The sequence below is a fragment of the Lepeophtheirus salmonis genome, chromosome 1, assembly GCF_016086655.4.
Source record: "Lepeophtheirus salmonis chromosome 1, UVic_Lsal_1.4, whole genome shotgun sequence".
Lineage (NCBI taxonomy): Eukaryota > Metazoa > Arthropoda > Copepoda > Siphonostomatoida > Caligidae > Lepeophtheirus > Lepeophtheirus salmonis.
The window spans coordinates 22,673,198-22,695,268 of record NC_052131.2 but is presented as its reverse complement, the minus strand read 5'-3'; the positions used below and the strand labels follow the sequence as shown (position 1 = coordinate 22,695,268).

At 34.0% G+C, this 22,071-nt stretch overlaps 1 protein-coding gene and 3 long non-coding RNA genes across 4 annotated transcripts; 1 reads left to right on the top strand and 3 right to left on the bottom strand.

Annotated features, from left to right (window-relative positions):
- Positions 1–53: 53 nt before the first annotated feature.
- On the top strand, positions 54–3,233 carry LOC121132394 (transmembrane protease serine 2-like). Its single transcript, XM_071890444.1, has 5 exons — positions 54–143; positions 2,341–2,435; positions 2,494–2,652; positions 2,711–2,919; positions 3,012–3,233. The coding sequence occupies exons 2-5, from the start codon at positions 2,372–2,374 to the stop codon at positions 3,231–3,233; spliced, it is 654 nt and encodes a 217-aa protein (XP_071746545.1). The 5' UTR covers positions 54–143; positions 2,341–2,371.
- Positions 3,234–8,392: 5,159 nt separating this feature from the next.
- Positions 8,393–10,561, bottom strand: LOC139905695 (uncharacterized). Its single transcript, XR_011780715.1, has 2 exons — positions 10,105–10,561; positions 8,393–10,039 (listed from the first exon to the last, which is right to left on the bottom strand). It is a non-coding gene; the product is annotated as an uncharacterized lncRNA (long non-coding RNA).
- Positions 10,562–11,061: 500 nt separating this feature from the next.
- On the bottom strand, positions 11,062–19,584 carry LOC121124088 (uncharacterized). Its single transcript, XR_005866204.2, has 3 exons — positions 17,046–19,584; positions 14,196–16,988; positions 11,062–11,431 (listed from the first exon to the last, which is right to left on the bottom strand). It is a non-coding gene; the product is annotated as an uncharacterized lncRNA (long non-coding RNA).
- On the bottom strand, positions 11,931–13,161 carry LOC121124081 (uncharacterized). Its single transcript, XR_005866196.1, has 2 exons — positions 12,544–13,161; positions 11,931–12,488 (listed from the first exon to the last, which is right to left on the bottom strand). It is a non-coding gene; the product is annotated as an uncharacterized lncRNA (long non-coding RNA).
- Positions 19,585–22,071: the final 2,487 nt, after the last annotated feature.

Sequence of the window (22,071 nt, the reverse complement as noted above, 5' to 3'; positions counted from 1 at the left end):
ATGAATGTTGAACAAATAAACAAATTGCCAGTTGTGAGAGTAAACTTCTCTGTTATATATATATATAGTATTAACCAAAAGAGCTTCAGTATTCATTACTTCAAGGACTCCTACTTGGCTTGTTTCATTACATCTGTCGAAAGGTAAATATAAGTTTTTTTACCTTTATTCTTCAAAAGTATCATTTAGTATGATTTTCATAATTTCTAACTCCAACTAGACTTTTTATATACGTAGTAACCTGCTACAAATACAATTGTAACTTTTGAAGGGATATATTCAAATGCAATTTGTATTTAAAAACTATTGACTTTTAACAATATCCAAACTCCATTGTCATTTTATATCTTAGAAATATTTCCATAAAACATATTCACTGCGAAAGGTGACGTAATTATAATGCGGCATATTAAAAGTTTTAATGTTAGGGGACATCGTTTATTGTGTGTTCTCCCATGTAGTTAAGGCACTAATATGAGACAATGCAAACACGGATTAATGAAAAGTAAATCTGGTACAACTGTCACTCTGCCACATCAGTAGCTTATTATGATTCCTTACGATGACATAGTCCCATTTTCTTTTTTGATGAGGAACAAAAACGTTTTGCAATCTCTTTTGTATTTTGTGAAATTTTAATGAGAAAAAAGCAGGATGGTGAGGATTCACTATCAATGGTTAATCTCAGATGGTAAAAGTTTCTATCAATCCCGGAAGAATGACACGAGGAACAAGAGATGGTTGGCAAAAAGTTTTGTTAACGATCCTAGAATCGTGAAGAACAAGTACTTACTGCACAGCTGACAACAAAATTCGTAGTGTATTTCACTATTGGAACGTCGTGATAAATCTTGTATCTAAAGAGCATTTTACTTTTAGCCATGGCATCGAATTGCACTGAGGAGGTCAAATTGAGACCGTTGTCAAAAATGTTAGCTGGCATGACATTATCGTCATTATTGATCAAACTAACCAACATTATTTTGGACGGAAACTTGGTTTTCATCACAGGCAGAACACTACCTCTGCCTCTTTGAGCACACAGTCATTCTTTAGGCTGTAGGCAGCGTTCAAAATGAGTAGTTTGCTGAGTAGTTTTATATTGCCTGGATTTGATTTACAAATTTGGTAGAGTTTTTTTTTTTTCCTCTTGGCAAGTTATTTTGTCATTCATTTTCGTGTTAAGAAGGTGAGGCCTTCACTTCTAGTAAGAATTCAAGCCAAGGTCGCCCATGATGGTCCTGGCAATTATTTTCTGACTGATATACCTTGTTTGCGCATGAACAGCTATTTGGATACCAGGTTTGCTTTAATGGATCTCTTGAGCCTGCCAAGAAGTGACCAGTCCACTTTTTGGTTATGTGTGAACCACATGAGGAATGGAAAATCCCCTTAACCACTCTTCAGTTCCTTACAGACGTTAAAGATGCTGCTCCTGGTATATTTTTTGACTTTTATGATTTCCTTAGCATCCTTGATGGCCTCAAAAAATTCTGCAAATACATGTTTATCCTCTTGCTGCTTAATGGTGAAACTGAACATATAAAGGATAAAAACAAAAGTGGTTATCTATTGACAATACGTTCGGATGAAGTTAGAGCTAAGAAAGGTTTTTTTTTTAAATCAAATATTTTCCGGATACTTATGCCCATAATAAGTAACCGAGTATGTCTGGGTAAAGTGTGTTCTCGAGGCGGTTGAAGAGCTTTTGGGAGTGTTTGAGGTTGATCAGAGGCATTTAGGAGTGCTTTATTTGCATTTTTTTGTGTGAAAATCGGCCCTACATCATCATGTATAAGTAGTTATGAAGGTTTTCGTGAATTAAATGACAGCTAACTGACTCTGAACAGCACTTTTCTAGAGCAATTGCCCCGATGGACTTCACTGGGTTCTCATTGACACTAACCTTGAGAACGAACGTTTCACTCAGTCCCAGAGTTAAAATAATTGTGAAATTATCTCTCCTTTAGTTGATTCCAAGGAGGGATCGCTGCCTTTGGCATCTGGTATTACATTATGAGAAAAAATATGAAATACTTAAAAAAATAAAAATAAATGAGGACGGAATGCCATTATTGAAATTCTGTAAATGAGTCATAGAGCTAAATAAGTTCAGAATGAGGTATTTAAATAAAAAAAAATTGAAAAATAGATAATATAACTTAATAAAATATTCTTAGTGTGTGTTTAGTCATACTTATATTGTCTAATGATAAGATCATTACTTTTCAATCAGGTCATTTTTAAAGTAAACACTTAAGCATTATCAAATTATAAAAGGTTCAAATATTTCTAAATATGTATTTCGATTTCAATTCAAAGTTTCCAATATTTTTATAGCAAACATTAAAAACTAATCTAGGACTGCAACATGAAGCTGATTATTTCATGGATCTGTATACTCTCAGTAACTTCTGCAGCATATGGTGGAAAAGGTTCAATGACATAATTTTAATAAACATTTATCACAAATTAATTTTTAAATATTATTAGAATGTAGAACGTCTTCTGGCAAATGTGAATTTCCGTTCGTTTATTCTGGGACGCATAGTATTTGTACTCAAAGTGGTTCAAAGGATGAACGTAGACCTTGGTGTTACCAGGGATCTGATAGTGATAGTAAGTGGGACTATTGCCCAGAAAATTGTTTCGGTATGTGTCATGTAATCATTGAAATAGTATATCAACAAATAATTATTATTTCACCAAGAATGTGGAGTATCCAATAACATAACAATCTCATGTAATAAGCAACGGCAGGGCGAAGAGGGAGATTTGGAAAACGATGCATTCCCTTGGCATGTGTTTATAGTAGGGAGAGCTGAACAAGAAAAATTATGTAACGGAATTATATTAACTCATAATCGTCTGCTAACTACAGCTAATTGTGCACAATATTATAATTCAAAAGTAATTGATGTAAGTGTAATATTTTAGATGAACGTAGCTCTAATGATGATATATTATATTGCTTCAAAGAATCATTAATAGCCTTTTTATTTTGATAATAGGTATATGCTGGATCAGGTGGACGCTTTCCATCAAATGGTTATCAGGCAGCATCCATTCAAAAGTATATTCAACATGAAAATTACAACATGACTACACGTGAAAACAACATTGCCATAATTTTCCTTAATAATAATTTAGTATGGAATGATAAAGTTCTTCCCATTTGCTTTTCCAGCGATAACTTTCCAGTAGAGGATGGGAGACTAGCGACTTGTAAGTGAAATACGAATTATTTTGAATAAGTATGAATACATTCCTTGTATTTTTCAGTTACTGGATCAATATTGTACAAAATGACTATAAAATAAGTCGTATTCACTATTCTATAGTCAAAACAGTGCCGGATTATTCAGACAAGGTTTGCAAAAATGAGGGTTTCATATGCACAACAAGCAACTCAGTAACGAATTACCGTAATGAGGGAGGACCATTAACCGTATGTCAAAATTCGACAAGATGTGTTGTTGTGGGCATATTATCATACATAAAGTCTCATAGGAATATCCTTGTTTTTACAAATATTTCAATGCATATAGATTGGATAAACAAATATATTTAAACTGTATCTGTTAGAGTAGTAATTGTCAAGCATAGATGAGGAACAACACTTTGACCACTTGATAAATTTAAGATATTTAATTCATAATTAAAAAACTGTCTCATCTTTTTATCCTTTTGTATAAAAGGACATTAATATAATAAATTGAAATTTGTTTTTTTAAAGCTCTCATTTTAACACATTATTTATTTATTTTTATTTAATAAGAGGAGTGTTATATTATTCTGAACTTGGACTACTTAAGTTCAAACTTTCTCCTTCCTGCTAATAACAAACGAATACGAAGCTTCTTAATTTGAAGGACATTCAAATGTGGTCTTAAGATACTTCCAGGCTTCTTTCTAATGGGTTAAGCTCCTTTTTTATTTAAATTATACTTTCTAATTGATAAATGAAAACAACTGCTTATTTACTATAAACTAAGTTATTTTATTCTTCTCTTTCCTCCTTTTCTCTATTCTGAACTTTGCTTCGGACCATTTTCTCTATCTGGGGCAGTATCCCGGAAATCTATACAAAAACAAACTAACCTGTGTTTTTTGTTTTAATTAATAAAAATTCTTAGAGAAAATTATTTAGGAAGTCTCGAAAAATTTAGATTTTATAATTTGCTCTTAGATTTTACAATTAATATGCGTTACTAAAACTAAATCCTGGAGTTTCTATAATCGATTTTATTCTAAATAAAATTCCTTTTTACTAGACATTTTAGAGACCATTTTCTTGTTGTAAATAAAAACTCCTTACCCTACGACCATCTCTATCTCTCACTTCAACATCAACGGATCGCTCCATTTATGTTTAATTATGCAGAAAAATTAGACTATTGATTATGTAATAATTTAAGTATGAGTCAATTAATACTAAATGTCAAAAAGGAAAAAACAATATCCAATAAGTACTTCCAAGTCACCCAAATAAAAAGTATGTATTATTGTCAGAAATACCATTTCATATCGGGTTAAAAAGTTCTGATAAATTATATTGCCAATTGTGGGTAAAGATATACGTGTGCAATAGGTCCATTATATCATTTTGTTATAAATTTTTGTAGACTGACTGATATTTTAGTATATTGTTGTGATTGGCAGGTCGCATTTCTCTATGACTCATTTACAGAATTTCAATAATGGCATTCTGTCCTCATTTATTTTTATTTTTTAAGTATTTCATATTTTTCTCATAATGTAATACAGGATGCCAAAGGCAGCGAGCCCTCCTTGGAATCAACTAAAGGAGAGATAACTTCACAATTATTTTAACTCTGGGACTGAGTGAAACGTTCATTCTCAAGGTTAGTGTCAATGAGAACCCAGTGAAGTCCATCGGGGCAATTGCTCTAGAAAAGTGATGTTCAGAGTCAGTTAGCTGTCTTTTAATTCACAAAACCCTCATAACTACTTATACATGATGATGTAGGGCCGATTTTCACACAAAAAAATGCAAATAAAGCACTCCTAAATGCCTCTGATCAACCTCAAACACTCCCAAAAGCTCTTCAACCGCCTCGAGCACACACTTTGCCCAGACATACTCGGTTACTTCTGGGACATATATTATGGGCAGAAGTATCCGGAAAATATTTGATTTAAAAAAAAATCTTTCTTAGCTCTAACTTCATCCGAACGTATTGTCAATAGATAACCACTTTTGTTTTTATCCTTTATACGTTCAGTTTCACCATTAAGCAGCAAGAGGATAAACATCTATTCGCAGAATTTTTTGAGGCCTTCAAGGATGCTAAGAAAATCAAAAAAGTCAAAAAATATACCAGGAGCACCATTTTTAACGTCTGTAAGGAACTGAAGTGTGGTTAAGCGGCTTTTCCATTCCTCATGTGGTTCACACATAACCAAAAAGTGGACTGGTCACTTCTTGGCAGGCTCAAGAGATCCATTAAAGCAAACCTGGTATCCAAATAGCTGTTCATGCGCAAACAAGGTATATCAGTCAGAAAATAATTGCCAGGACCATCATGGGCGACCTTGGCTTGAATTCTTACTAGAAGTGAAGGCCTCACCTTCTTAACACGAAAATGAATGACAAAATAACTTGCCAAGAGGATAAAAAAACTCTACCAAATTTGTAAATCAAATCCAGGGAATATAAAACTACTCAGCAGACTACTCATTTTGAACGCTGCCTACAGCCTAAAGAATGACTGTGTGCTCAAAGAGGCAGAGGTAGTGTTCTGCCTGTGATGAAAACCAACGGTCTCAAGTTGACCTCCTCAGTACAATTTGATGCCATGGCTAAAAGTAAAATGCTCTTTAAATACAAGATTTATCACGACGTTCCAATAGTGAAATACACTACGAATTTTGTTGTCAGCTGTTGATTCCTTCCTCTCACTTCATACGTCATTGCTATTTGATAATGTAATCTTTTTGATAAATAAACAAAGAAATAAGTTATTCTGCGATAATGGTCTGGTTCCAAAAGATCAGGAATACAACTTCTTGTTGACCCCTGGTAGCTTATATAATTGGGGTTGATAATTTTGGTAAGGATACAAAAGCGTGCTAGGATAAGAGAAAAAATACTAATGGTATTATTGTCCATTGACTAAAATAACAATTAATAAACATCTTCCTCTATCAAGAACGTTATCAATTCCCGCCTTTATTATTCAATATTAATATAATATTAGATACTGATAGTCGATAGAGAACTGAATAAAATGTCTAAAATAATGTCTCTTTCTTGTTGGATTTTATGGAAATGGAGGCCCAGTAATTTGGAAATACTTATCGGACGAGAAACAGATGGTTTGTCGGATTTGTCGATATAAATGTGCCTTTAGTCCCCTATTTAGAATTAAACGCCACTCATTATCCTCATTTCATATCAAGAGGATGGATATTCATCTATAAAATCAAGTTATACATCAAGTCAGACTTTAACTGTGATATCACAAAAACGCTGATTCCATGTAATATACCCTTATCCATTGCTAATCATCCTAAGTTCAAAAAAATTATGGAGAAAAACACAGGTATAATAAAGGTATAATAATTGGCATAATTTTCAGCATGTTTTGAGTCATCCACACCAAATTACGATCAAAGTTATCAGTAAAAAGTATAAAATATTCACTAATTTTTAAATGGAACTCTGAATCTTGTACCATCTAAGAGTAAGTATTCATTTTGTTTAAATCTAATCATAAAATAGGATTCTATTTTGGCTAAAAATATCAAGAATTATGATAAACAACCCATTAAATGGCAAAAAAAGTGATTAAATGGGAACAACAACGGGAGTAGTAGCTTTGGATGGTTCGCACCTAGTTTGTCTGGCACTAGTTTCTTCACTTAAAGACCTGGACATGATCATTAGGTTTTCCAATATTTTTTGAATGGTCGATATTGTTAGAGCTGATAAAGGAGGTAATCGAACATCCCCATAGCGCCTTGAGATCCCTTATGCTCTCTGTGAAGAGGAACTTGGCCCACTTCAACCAGAAAGATGTAATGAAGGCTGTCCAAACTGTCCCGTTTACAGTTGGAGATCAATGCCGAGGGTGATGATATTGAATGATAAAACAGCAAATTGTTCAATATAAATTCCCTATGTCATAAATTTTGTTTGTACAAGTCATCTGCTATTATTTAAAATTAACTTAAAATATTGTCCAGATTTTTTTGCCCAACCTCGTATTTAAAGAAACTCGATTTATTTGCTATTCTAATTATTTTAATGAGGTTAAAGTACTTTTAGAAATAATCATGGTCTTTTGCAAATATACATGTGTCAAAAATTGACACATGTATATTTGCAAAAGTAAATTAAATATTTTATATACAATATATAATTCATCTTACTGTATTGACTTAATTATAACCTTAATTCATTCATCTATATAGAGGATGATTCATTTAAACGTTCACAAAGTGAGAGAGAAAACAAACACGCAGGTACTTTATTTCTTAACCGAGAGAAAAATCCCATTATAAAATAAACTTGAAATATTTTAAATAGCCCTTAGATCGGACCCCAGGTTCCCAACGTGCCCCAAAACGTTCCGGTACCTTATTTACCGTCCTACTCGGTAAAGTCCAAAATGTTCTCCTTATCCCATGTCTTAGGGATCCTGTGGTGCTGTAGTTACTTTCATTCGAAACCTGTTCAACATTGCTTCAGAAAAAGAATATAAAGGGTTCCATTCCCTTGAGTTAGGAGGCCGCCAAGAACTCGGCGAGACGTACATCAAGAAAAGCAAGAATTCTTTTGCTACTGTGACAGGATGCTCCATCTTGGTCCGGATTCAAAGTCGGTCTTCATGATGCTACTGCATACCCAGGAGAACACTTTGGTACGCCAAAACTGATTTAAGCTTTGGTGTTAACTTTCTGGCCCTCCTTCAAGATGAAAGGGGGTATGGCGTGACAATCACTGCTAATAAGGGCAAGAAACATAACCTGCAGTAAGTACTTGTTCTTCACGATTCTAGGATCGTTAACAAAACTTTTTGCCAACCATCTCTTGTTCCTCGTGTCATTCTTCCGGGATTGATAGAAACTTTTCCCATCTGAGATTAACCATTGATAGTGAATCCTCACCATCCTGCTTTTTTCTCATTAAAATTTCACAAAATACAAAAGAGTGCAAAACGTTTTTGTTCCTCATCAAAAAGAAAATGGGACTATGTACAGGAGTTGCCGTGGTAATAGAGGTGGCTCAAAGTTTACGGAAAGAGACAAAAGTAGCTCTTGAGAGATTCTGAATGTACCCAAGACTTATCTTGAACCTTAACCGATCCCACATAAACATAAGATATTGACATACCGACCAACGAAAAAAAGAAACGCTTTACATAAATTGTCATTGTTGTATTTTAAAAAAAAAAAAAAACAGGAAAAAAAAAAAAACAACTGGTAACTATTATTGGATTATATATGTTTTGCTGGTAATTATTTTCTGTTTAGAATGCCATTTTCCTTTATTTTCCCTTTTTCAGAGGCAAGATACCTCTGTCTCTTACAGATGATATATATTTCCTTTTCTAAATATCATTGATCATTTCTTCGACATGCATCCATCAGAATCTTTACTGCTGTGGACATTACGATCCTTTTAATATTCTACACTGAACTCGTCAAGTAGACTTGCGTTGCTTTTCGTGCTACCTGAGATAATTGAATTCTTACTAGTTTAAGTATCAACTTCGGACGTTACAGCTCTCAAAACAATATCTAGGTTCTTTTCACGGGATGGCCAAATTATTTACTTGCAATCCATCATTCTTGTCAGGTTCTCGCTCCGTTTGGAATTCCCCGGACATTGAATTATTCCAAGAAGACCGTTACGGAAATAATATGGGATTTTTTAATGCCTTGTCATTGGCATTTATACCACTGGGATAAATATGGACTTCCATCAGTTACTTGCAGTTTGGTGCCCTTCTGAGATTCCACAATAGCGGTGTGTTCCTCTGTTCTCACATCATTGGTTTTCATAGAACTTTCCTGTTGCAATCTTTGGACTGTCCTTTTTGCCTCTACCTTACTATGGACAACAAGGTAGGGTTTACTATCTGAGAAGGTATCACTCTGTGTTTCTAGATTTGAAAGTCTTTCCGTTTTTAATACAGCTTCCTAGCATGACTTTGTTGTATTATTGATATCCCCAATATTTTTTTTTTTACATTTGGCCAATGATTGGCCAAATCTGAATTAGTTACTACATTGCTTGCGTGATTGATCAAAAACCAGTTTGATGATACTTCCTAGAACCCGCAAAAGCTGAGGAATTTTATGAGGATCTCCCGTTACTTCGAGCAGGAGAGAACCCAAACCCATGGTTTCATCTGCCTCTTTTACTGCAGGGTGTTATGATAAACTTTTTTGATTTTTCGTTGATCTCACAGGTCCAACTACATACACTGTTTCAGTAAAGAGCTTCAAATTCCAAACTAGTTCGTCCTCTGGTACTTTTGAAAGGTATGGTAGAGCTTGGATTTTAAATGGGCGTTTTGTCAATTTTTCAAGTGAAGATTTTAAACCAATGACATCAATTTTAAATTTTAAAACTGTTGACGTCTGTTCATAGCCCAAGGGAAGAGTTAAATTTGAAATTTTTTTATGATATTATAAAACGTTTTTGTACACATTATTGCATAGCCGGGTTCCATTTCTGCACTTATATGTTTGTTGATCGCTAATTCGGCTACGTGTAATCCAGAAAAATGTCCTCCTTTGGAGTATTGTCATCTAAGAACTTTATTTGTAATTAAAACAAAGACCACAAGGAAGCTTCTGGCAGAAATTGAATCGAAGGGCCTGCAGAAATTTTTGCGATCTGGGGTACTCATTATTTCTCGACGAAACATGATCTGAGATTTTTTTTAGCAACGACCGAGGAAAAAGATGGCGGAGTTTCCTCCCTCTCTTTATCACTCATCCAATTGAGAATGGATTAGCCGTTACGCGTTATTAAGATAGCCAAAATGCTCAATTTGAGCAAATGCTAGAAGTAACCAATCGATAGTTCAAACAGTCGGTTGAGAGGAATAAATAAGCGTGAATACATACCTACATCTGTTGTATTTTTTTCAGCTCTACAGCAGAGCCCTAACCGTGATTTTAATCTAATAAAGGTAAATATTATGTTCTCTTTAGTAAACAAAGTATAGGCATAGGCTGAGAAGGAGGATACCCTCACATTTTTAAATGAATAACAGGACGTCAACGCAGGTGAATGAATAAGGAGAAACATCCCTTCATAAGAATCTCACTATTCCTGATCCATGACCTTTGAAAGTATCTAAGCCAGTCTTGGGGAATCCTACGTCGTAAATGAATATCCAAACCAATACCCCAGACTTTTAGGTTTCCGATGATGTAAGAAAACCCCACACTACACAATCTAAGTCCTCAGAATATAACAAAAAAGTCAAAGGAGCAAGGCTAAAACTTCCTCACTCTATAAAAATACATTGGTGTTTAACTCTCCTTAAAAGGGGGAGATGATGTGTGATTGTTCTTGTTATTATTTATGTATTTATAGTACCTTGTATGTATTACATACGAGTAAATGAATATAGACTCTTTCTTACATATACTAGCAAAGTAACAAGTGGTATTTATTTTATAATCTTTAAGGATTATTTAGTGCTACGTGTTTGTAATTATAATTATCAGCCACGGCGCAGTCGTGAAAGAACCAATTAAGTAATTAAGTTAATCAAGTCCATAGTATCGGGACAACGACAAATAACGAAGATCGATAAAATTGAGAGAATACATATTAAACGTGGATCATCAAAGGTTACATATATTTGGAAAAGTTCCGTTAACAAGTAGATATATTAATACAAGTATACTGTGTCTTGTCAAAGACTCCTGTAAGCAGGACAGGACACTGCGCTCGTGCATTTCCAATATGGGTATTTGATTATTTTATATGGAATGTCTCTCTTAAAGTGTTTTGCTACAAAATAAAGAGTTTTTTAAAGTATTTTACTAGGGAAAATAATAAAAATGAGGATATATATTTCTAATAGAAGTGGTATTTTATTAGTACTTTAATCAAAATAAACAGGAAAAACATATAAAAAAGAAAAGTTTTGTATCGTCATTGACTGGAAGTTTTTTCTCAGCTACCTACCAAAAGATAAACTGCAGCTTATGATATCCTATATTTGAATAATAAAGACTCCTTTTGATGTTTTTATTCTAGATTTATAAGTCAATCAATATTGAATCTGAAGTAAATTATATTTATTCTTAACAATTTCGTCTCTGTGTAGCATGAACATGATCATTGGTGGAAAATTTTGCTCAGTTACTTACCAGAGAGTTAGTTAATACTAATGAACACAAATTTTTCGAAAAATATACCTTTATTCAATTTCTAGACCTGTCCTTAAGACAGTTCGTTGTTTTTTATGATGTATTTTATAATCGATATTTTTTATTTTGTAACTTTAAAAGATAAGAATTGTCATTTTTTGGAAAAAATTTCCTCAGTTATCCACCACAACACTTACTGGGGCTTATGATATCTATTATTTGAATAATTAAGGCTCTTTTGAACATTTATATATACTTATAAGAAAATCAAAATTGAATATAATGATTAATTTATTTATTTTTAACAATTTCGCCTGTGTGAAGATGCAACATGATCATTGATGGAATATTGTGTATAGTAGAAATCTTCTAGTGAATGACGATTCAAAACTTTAAAAGTAATGAAATTACTACCTAGTAGATTATTGGTTGTGGCTAATTAACACTAATTTTCTAAAAAAAATATCTTATCTCCAGACCTGTCTATATGAGAGTTCATACATGTTGTGTGATTGCTTGTATTATTATTTATGTATACAAAGTACCTTGTTTGGATTACAAACGAGTAAATGAATATAGATTTATTCTTATATATACTATCAAAGTAACAAGTCGTGATTTATTTTATAATCATTAAGGATTATTTAGTGCTACGTATTTGTAATTATAATTATCAGCCGTGGCGCAGTCGCCAAAACCAATTAAGTGATTACGTTAATCAAGTCCATAATATCTTGAAAACGACAAATAACGAAGATGGATAAAATTGAGAGAATACATATTAAACGTGGAATTGTGATTGATTGGGCTATTGAAAGTTATTGAGTCTGGAGGTGTGTCTCAGATTAACATTAACTCTTGTCATGATATACAGCTGATCTTCTTGTTCTACAAAAACAATAGGCCCGGCAACAAAGTAGAGAGCATTACTCTCTCCCTTGGAAGATAGTTCCTGGAGGTCATCTGGTTGCCAGTTAGTCAAAATGAACTCATCTTTTACCAGGTCTTTATCCAGCAGAGCTTTAATTTCTGAAAATCGTCACAACTTCAGTCGGCCTTGATGACGCTATAGGAGTTGAGAGGTATTTGGGACAGTTTGGCCATCTACATCTGGCTTGAGGAGCCTGTAAAAGAAGGACAGTTATTAGCATACACATCAAAAGTGAGCAGCTTTCTTACCTCTTTTACCTAGCCTTGCTAAGGGGCTGACTTCTTTTAGACTCACAGATGAAATCAGAGTTGTTGAAATGCAGGGAATACAGCTTTGTACTTTTGGATGATGCCTAATCTATCTTCTTCACACCTGTTTCTCTAGGAATTGCTCTCAGCCAGGCGGTATCAAGTCCAGGGTTTCTCTCTTAGTTTGGCCACACATAGATCGTAACATCAGACTGCTGTGGTTCGTCGTCATAACTGTTCCACACATTGGATCATAACACTTAATGGGCATGATTGGAATTACGAAACACAATAAAGATGGCGTGCACAAAATAACTAATGGTCATTAGTTATTACTGATTATCTTATCAAACATGTTGCATTATTTTTCTGTTTTATTTTCAATAGCCCCATGTAGCACGCATATTTGAATTCATGTTTGCGCGTGCCCGGTCTTGCTTACAGGAGCCCTTGGTGTAGTGTATATCATTGTGGGAAGTGATTCAAATTGATTGTTGTTGTTAGTGCATTTGACTTTGTAATTAATTAAGATTGCAACTAAAACCAGGAAGAGCTGTTCAGGAATGAAATGTGTTCTCACTAGAGCTATTACAAGTCTTAAAACTCATATAAATGTGAACAAGGTAATATGAAGTTTATTATATTCATTTTTATCAATTTGTCTCTGTGAAGATTCAACATGAAAATTTATGGAAAATGTTGTCTCATCTACCTACCAAAACACTAGTTCATAAATTTTCGAAAAAAAGTATCTTTTTTTAATTAATTATATTAGTATATTAGTGATGTATTTTATTATCGATATTGTCAATTTTGTTTCTTTAAAAGAATGGAATCGTCATTGACTGGAAATTATTTTCTCAGTTACCTGCAAGATCATGAATTGTGTATTATGATGTCCCATATTCAAAAATAAGGGCTCTTTCGATATTAATATCCGTTTATACGAAAATCAAAATTGAATATTTGCCTTAAGACAGTTAATAGTTCTTAATGATGTATATTATGATTGATATTTTTACTTTTAAAGTTTTGAATCAACATTTACGTGATGATTTAGCTCAGCTACCTACCAAAACATGTACTGCGGCGTATGACGTCATATATTTGAAAAACTTCTTTCGATATTTAAATCTGTTAATAAGAAAATGAAAATTGAATATGAAGTTTATTTTATTCATTTTTAAACAATTCAATTCTGTGAAGCTTGAACATGATCATTAATGGAAAATTTTGTCTCAGCTACCTAACAATACATAGTTGTTGATCTCCAAACCTGTTCATAAGACAGTTCATATTTACAATAATATATATTAAAATTGATATTTTCAATTTTGTTACTTTAAAAGTTTTGAATCGTCATTGACTGGAAGTTTTTTCTCAGCTACCTATTAAAAGATGAACTGCAGCTTATCCTATATTTGAATAATACAGACTCCTTTGATATTTTTATTCTAGATTAATAAGACATTCAATATTGAATCTGATGTCTATTGTATTTATTCTTAACAATTTCGTCTCTGTGAAGCATGAATATGATCATTGGTGGAAAGTTTTGCTCAGTTACTTACCAGAAAGTTAGTTAATACTAATGAACACAAATTTTTCGAAAAAATATACCTTTTTTCAATTTCTAGACCTGTCCTTATGACAGTTCGTTGTTTTTAATGATGTATTTTATAATCGATATTTTTAATTTTGTAACTTTAAAAAATCAGAATTGTCATTTTTTTGGAAAAAATTTCCTCAGTTATCCACCACAACACTTACTGCGGCTTATGATATCTAATATTTGAATAATTAAGGCTCCTTTGCACATTTATATATACTTATAAGAAAATCAAAAACGAATATAATGTTTAATTTATTCATTTTTAACAATTTCGTCTCTGTGAAGCTTGAGCATGCTCATTAATGGATCATTTCTGTCTCAGCTTCTTTCAGAGCTTTGGTTTATGCTAATGAACGCAAATTTACCAAGAAAATTAGCTTTATTAGATCTCCAGACCAGTCCACAAGACAGTTTACACTTTTTAGTGATATATATAATTATCGATATTTTCATTTTTTTTACTTTTAAAAATTTTAATCGACATTGACATGAAGGTTTTTCATCAGTCCCCTATCAGAACATGTATTGCAGCTTATGATGTCCTATATTTGAAGAATTAAGGTTCTTTTCGATATTTGTATATGTTTATAGGAAAATCAAAATTGAATGTTTATTATATTCATTTTTAACTATTTCGTCTCTGTGAAGCTTGAGCATGATCATTCATTAAAATTTTTGTCTCAACTTCCTTTCAGAACATAGGTTTATGCTAATGAACACAATTTTTCCTACAAAAATAGCTTTATTCTATCTTTCAGACAGTTCGTAGTTTTTAATGATTTATATTATTATCGATATTTTCTATTTTTTTTTTTTTTTTTTTTTTTTTTTTTTAAATTACAACTCCAGGGATAGACCAAAGCATCTGTAATTTTTTTTATTCTTAACCTCAATTTAAAAGATTTTATACAAGAATAAAGTATTCATTTAATAATATTGGAAATAAAATAAAAATTAAAAGAATGAACGAAAATAATTATCAAAAATATTTAAAGAATGGACACAAATATTAGGGAAACGATAAAACCTATAACAAAAATTACAATAATAAAAATTTTCACAGCTATAGCTCATCTGAGAAACGATTATGTTTTCTCAAAAATTTCACAATTTGTTTTAAATTTTTCAGGTGACGTTATGATTCAGAGGGTATGAAACTCACGAAGTCATAAATTTCCATATACTCTTGGTATTTTAATATTAAAAGCAACGTATCTGGATGTGGCATCTATTATAATGTCTCTTAAATCTTCTACTCTGATCGGCTCACACAAAGTTATTTTTTGGCAATATATGCCTTGGAATTTCGAAGTCCATAGCAGAGTGCCTTAGTTTTGGGTGGCGAATTCCTTCTCACAGATAATCCAAAAAGAATAATGGCCAATAGATAACTTGACTTTGTATTTATGAGACCCTTCATACTTCCAAATACAAATGATGTAAGTGTTTCCAGACGGGGGCACTCAGTAAATGCGTGGATGATGGAATTATACATTTTCCCACAGTCTGTACACGTTTTATAGAAGGAGATACATCCTGCTGAGATTTGTAAATGAGCCGTAAATTTACGACCGTCCAAGATTCCACATGTGGATCTTAATATTATATTGATCCAGATTAGTGGAAGTTTTAGAAGTCTCATGTATTCATTGGCCACCTTAATTGGTTCGTTTAATGCAATTTCTCCTCATTTAAGTTTCACGGACCAAAGTGCCGGGCTTGGTTCCGCTTTGAGCTTCTTTTTAACGGATATAGTAACTTCCCTTTGATAACTATTATCCGAGAACGCGTCGTGGATATATCAGTGATTATATTTTTCTCCACCGCTACCCACTCCAAACATGCTGCATCTTCTTGTTGCTCTGAGAAGTACTTCCTTTTATAATTTTGGTGGATGATGTCCATTGTGGAACTCCAGTCGTACACTGGAGAACCTCTCCACATAATTTTCACTGCTATAGACAATGGTTTTTATATATCTCTAATATGATTGTTTGATCAATTTGTACGAAACAACATCCACTTAAGACCTCCTTTTGAAGAGATATATCCTTTCCATGTAGCATCTTTGACTTTTTATGACATCAATGAATATATTTTTATACATCTTTTTGCACAACTTTTTCCAACAAAACTGGGCCTCCAACTAGATACTTCTTCGGCCGTTACAGAACAGGAATATATCTACTGGGAAGAAGTGTTTCTGAGCAAGACTTTTCTTAATTCAAACTTAATTCATCCAATCTTGGATTTGATGCCCCCTTATATAAAACTATAGGAACAACCTAGGTATTGTAAATATCAATACGTTTTTGGAGGTTCAAATGTCTCCAATCATGCATTTTTATCAAAATGTATCCATTCGATTTGGACCAATTTTTGTCAGAATCGTCATTTTTGTTCCATTATAATCCAAGTATTACAGCTTTTTCATTAGTGAAACTGCCCCTACATGTAATTTTTCCGACTGCCTGCACGAACCACACAAAAGAATAGAATTATTTTTATTGATTATTATGAGATCAGTTCTTACCTCAAAAATATCAAAATAATTCAATATAATTTCAATCCTCTTTTTTAATTGTTTTTCTGAGTTTGCTTCAATCATTAAAGTAATATCATCAGTATAAAGGTCGATGACATGCTTCTGTTGTCCAAAACTTCCTCCAAACCCCCTGTATTTACGTTGGATTATTTTCGTAAGCTCGTTCAGAGCAGCAATGAAGAGTAGCGGTGACACGGGGCCACTATGACGACAACTTCTCTTTATTTTGATCCCCATTCCTTCAAGATTGCCTACCGTGACAGTCATGTCCCAATATACAATAGAGCTCTTATTGAATTGAATTATTTATTTGGCAGAAGTTTTTTAACAGCACTCATGACTTACTTATGTTTTATAGAGTCAAAAAGCTTTGGAAAAGTCAACACCAATCAACGCTCCATATGATCTTCTTTCCGACACTACTTCAATTGCGAATAGGGTATTCCATAAAATATCTAATATTCACTTTACTTTTAAAAAACCATTCTGCTCATTACCAAGGTTCACGTTCGAAATACGGGCAATTTGTTTTGATAGTACACCTGGTAGAATCCTTTATGCAACATTTAATATTGTTATTGGCCTCCAATGGTTGAAATCGGTGCCGTTGCCCTTTTTAGGTATTAGGACTATTCTTCCTCTTGTAAGAGGCTCTGGTTACGGTCCTGATTTTTCCATGTATTTTCCCAAAAGGAAGAAATAGGGTGCTATTTCATTCTTTGCCAAAACAAGTCTTTCTGCTAATACCATCTGGCCAATATCTTTATCTGCCTTGAAATGTTTGCTTACATATTCTATTATATTTTTTTCCAAAAACACACTAAAATACCGAATTACTCTCCTTCTTGGAAAGATAACAAGCCTCCCTCCAAGAATTCTCCCAATGAAAGTATCCTAAAATATTTTCCGCCCTCTCCAGAACTTTATTGCCCAAAATGATTTTTACCACTCGAGGTACTTAAACTGCATCCTATGATTGTTCTCAACGTCGATTTTCTCCCTGGGCTCTGCCTCTGTAATTTTGGAGACTCTATACAGATGTATTACTTCTGCAGTTAACGTCCTTATAACATGAGATCCCTGTAAAAGTATGTGGTCCAAGGTAAACTTAAGTTCCTTTGATTCCTCTTTTTTTTTTCTAAAGAATTTACCAGTAGTTAATCTGATTATTCAAATGAGACTCATCGATACAGTATACAGCGAGTCATACAAAGTGAAGTGGTCTTGTCCTGATCCCCAGGATATAATCTACATGCAGATTTCCTATAAATAATAAAGAGTAGATTCTAACTTTTGTATGTTTATCGTAGCCTGGAAAAAAGTTTAGCATTTTACATTCAGGCCGTACGCATTTATTAAAATAAATGAATCGTCCCCCAAAGAGATATGAATCATATGCCAATCGCTGGCAGACGTGAATTCTTTTTTACAAGTCGATACACCCAGTTTCTAAGACACCAATGATAGGACACCTCTACTTGAACCATCTCCCGTGAAGAATTTGCAATCATTTATGGGTAAGCAGCATGCACATACTTCTTCGCAAGAAGATGACACGGAATACCTAACGTCTTGTAGGCATATTATTTCTGGATTAAGGGAAAGTAATTTCTTCATGAGAGCGTGTCTAATTTTCCTGTCTTTTCCTCCCCGAGTGTTGAGTGAGACAATTCTATTAATATCGAGCTTGAATTTTTTTCCATTTTGATAGACATTTTTAAACTTCTACAATAACAACATGTGACATAAATTGTAGTCTGTACTTGTCGAATTACAATTATATTGGAGGCTTGGGCCCACAATTTATACGAGGAGACACAAATCTTGATCTTGTTCTATGAAGGCAAATCAAGGTTTCAGATCTTCCAGTTTTTTATTATCCCTAGGTCTCCCTTGTATATCTGAAGACCCACTAATATCTGGATCCTCCACAGAAACATCCTCTTTATCATTTTCCATACATATGTCATTTGACTTCCCATGATTAGAGTCACCCTCGTTACTCTTTTCTCTTGTTCTGTTGCCCTTCCTCTTTAAACATACTTCCCTGCATTCATTGCAGGGGTGCACCCTACTTCCATTTCCAGAGCAGACTTGAGTCTTCGTAGTTGTCTCGTCTGCAGTTTTATCTATTTTATCTTATGAGATCCTATCCTCCTTTTCAATTTCACAATCATTGTGTTGTCTTGTATAGTATTATGGTATTTTATCAACCTTGTCTTGTTCCTGAAGACTCGATTAGCCCTTGGAGTTGACCTCTTCTGTGAAATATATGGCGTGGCTGTTTGCCTGGCGACGAAGCCTACTTTTAATCCATTGAGAATATGTCTTTGGCCCCTTGGCCAATTGATTGCATTTTGTTCTACCATGTCTAAATTCAAAGCATTTAGAGCATTGGTTTATCCCCCTATCAAATTTTAATTGATAAATTTCAACATTTATAGGAAGAAAAGAAAGCACATTATTGGAGGTTCTTTTTGAGTGAATATTTAAAGAAGAACTCGGTGCTTTAAAAGATGGGGAAATTGTTGAAATAAAAGGGAGTTTTTTATATCGTGGGTATCTATTGGCTTTTGTTGGGCCACTTTGATGCTCTCTACTTTTATGAATTGGGATAGCTGATCTGCCACAGAATCATACGTCACTTACCCCCATGCATTTCTTAGACGTATATTGAATGTTCTGTCTCTACTTAAACAGTCAGAGACTTTAACCCTGATCTCACTAACATGATTACTGCATGTAAACCCCTTATCTATTGCTAATCATCCTACGTTAAATTTTTTTATCTAGAAACACACTGGTAAACCCGTCCCTTCCATAGGAAAGTTTAAGTGATATTTTAAATATAAATACAATTCTCTTATATTATTCAACTAATACATTTTTAAAAATAAGCGGGGCTAACCAATCTGGTCCGGGTTTCTCCTTAATTCCTTCGTCCACCAAGTAACAGTATGGCTCTGGGAATTTAATTGCAGAGGCGCTACTGTGTCATGCGTTATTTTAACATATTTGGTGACTTTAGAGGAATGTTTTTCTATTTATTTTAAAGAAATATCATCCCCACAAAATGCTAAAGTTGTTGTTATTAAAGTTTGTAGTTTCTTCGAAAATTCAGACCATTTCACACTCCTGCAGTTTCTCATTAGGACCGGCTCCACTTTTAATTTCATTCGGAACTTAATATATTTATGGTCGGACATGTTTGTCTTATTAAAACTCACCATAATTATATATAAAGAAGAATATTTTTTGTGGATATTACATCTATAATCGATGACCCAACTCCTCCATAAATGGGAATTTTCGACCTTCATTGAAAACATTTAATTGTAATAAGGCACACATTTCTTCTATTTGCTCACCTCTTATTTTAGTCGTTTCTGAGCCCAACGAAGAACTGTGAGCATTGGTGTCCATACCTATTATTATGGGTACTTTTTCTTCCTTACATTTAGTTGCATAAGGAAGCTGCACGTAATTTTTATATCTGCATAATACGATACTATTATTACTTGCTTTTGTTGAATTCTCATGGTAATTGCTTTCATATATAAAATGGATCAAAGAATACTTTTCAAACAAAACTGGGAATTTAGAGTACATATTTCACAAATGTCAACAAGTTTCTACATAGTGTTGCCTGTGGCAAAACATAAATTCTAAATTTCACAGAGACAGGAAGTCAGTCTTGGAAGAGTTGCATGTCATAATCGGGTCGAAAAAGAGCTTTTGTCATATTTTCCATAGGCTAGCTTTCCTAGATTCCCCTAAAATAACAATATGTGCACCGATCGCATGTGTTTACTTTTAGAACACATTTGATCACGTTTAGTTTGTGTTCCATTTGTTTACCTGAGATAACAGATAATGGGGCCCCGGCTAAACAAAAGCGTTTGATCCCTCTCGACGGAAAAATATGGTTTTGGCTACGTCCTGATCGTGCTATGTGCACACTCTGCTTTGAAAATGCTGTGTGCCGAACTTCCAACACTTCAAGGCACTTGGAGATAAAGCATGAATGACTATATAAAGACACAACCAAAAGAGCCGAAGCTGTTAAACTTGCAGTGGTGAGATACAGCAAACAATCAAGCTCTCTTGAAGTATTTTGACCTTTCTCAGCTGTGCAAAACTCTTTTTGACGAGTTACCAACAAAGGTACCAACTGAACACGGATAAAATACATTATCACGTCGTCTTGTACTACTCAACGGTGCATTGATGACATGGGAGGTAATAACATTTTTATTGTAGCCCTAGATGAGATTAGTAATGTGAAAGATATCTCTCAATTGGGTGCCATGACAAGATACTGTGACAGTGACACTACAACTTTGAGAAAGGAGCTCTCCTGTGCAGACCATGTAAGACACAACAAGGGGCGGGGACGTAGCTATGGTGATCATATAGCATTTTGAGTATAGGAGAGTTGATATAAGGAAGGTGTTTGCTGTAACTACAGACGGCGCGCTTCAATAATTGGCAAGCGGAAGTGAGCCGGGAAACTAATTGAGGAAAAAGTTGGCCACTCCATCATGAAGTTCCGCTCAATAATTCAGCATGAAAAGCTGGGTGCTAAAATGCCAAATTTTAATTGTAATGATGCCATGACTATAATGGCAAAGGTGATCAACTTCCTTGTAGGACTGTCAGCACTAACACAAATGTAGTTTAGATCCCTGCTGTAGGAGATGTACATTTTTGATTCGTGGAATACTTTTGTCAACAAGCTTGCAGTATTTTTAGGTGACATTGTGTCCTCCACTTTCCGCTACTTACAACCCCTGATGGAGTAGTCCTCAAAATACAACATCAGCACTGCTGAAATAGCCGAATACACACTTGAGCTAGAGGCCAAGTTCCAGACCCACTTCGTGGATTTCAGACGGTACAGTCAGATGTTCTCCTTGCTGATCAAGCCTCACAGCTTAGATTAACAGGACCTAGATGCAGCTGTCATCAACTAGATGGATATGCAGGACGTGGAGATGTAGTTGATAGAGCTGAAGAGCTCATCACTTTGGGTGACGAAGTATGCAGAGCTCCGAAAGCAATTGGAATCTATCCCTGTACAACAGTACGGAGCCTGTATCTTGTAATGCTGGGCGTCTGCTCCAGCTATGTACAGCTGTTTAAAGAACATTGTATTACCCCTCCTCTTTGTGTTTGGCTCAACTTACATGTGAGTGCACGTGAACTGTGTACTATCCGTAGCTGTGTGGGGACTGATAATTCCAAGTGATGTTTACAATTGAAAGTGACAAACTTTGAATATCAGATAAGAAAGCTCAGCCAAGAAAAGCAAGGACATGGATCCCACTGACTGTTATGTGAGATTAATGGTGCCATATAGCTTCAGCTTAAA

Coding starts and splice junctions, on each gene's coding strand:
- LOC121132394 (XM_071890444.1), top strand. CDS start 2,372: ATGAAGCTGATTATTTCATGGATCTGTATACTCTCAGTAACTTCTGCA. Junction 2,436..2,493: donor TGCAGCATATGGTGGAAAAG/GTTCAATGACAT, acceptor AAATATTATTAG/AATGTAGAACGTCTTCTGGC. Junction 2,920..3,011: donor ATAATTCAAAAGTAATTGAT/GTAAGTGTAATA, acceptor TTTTGATAATAG/GTATATGCTGGATCAGGTGG.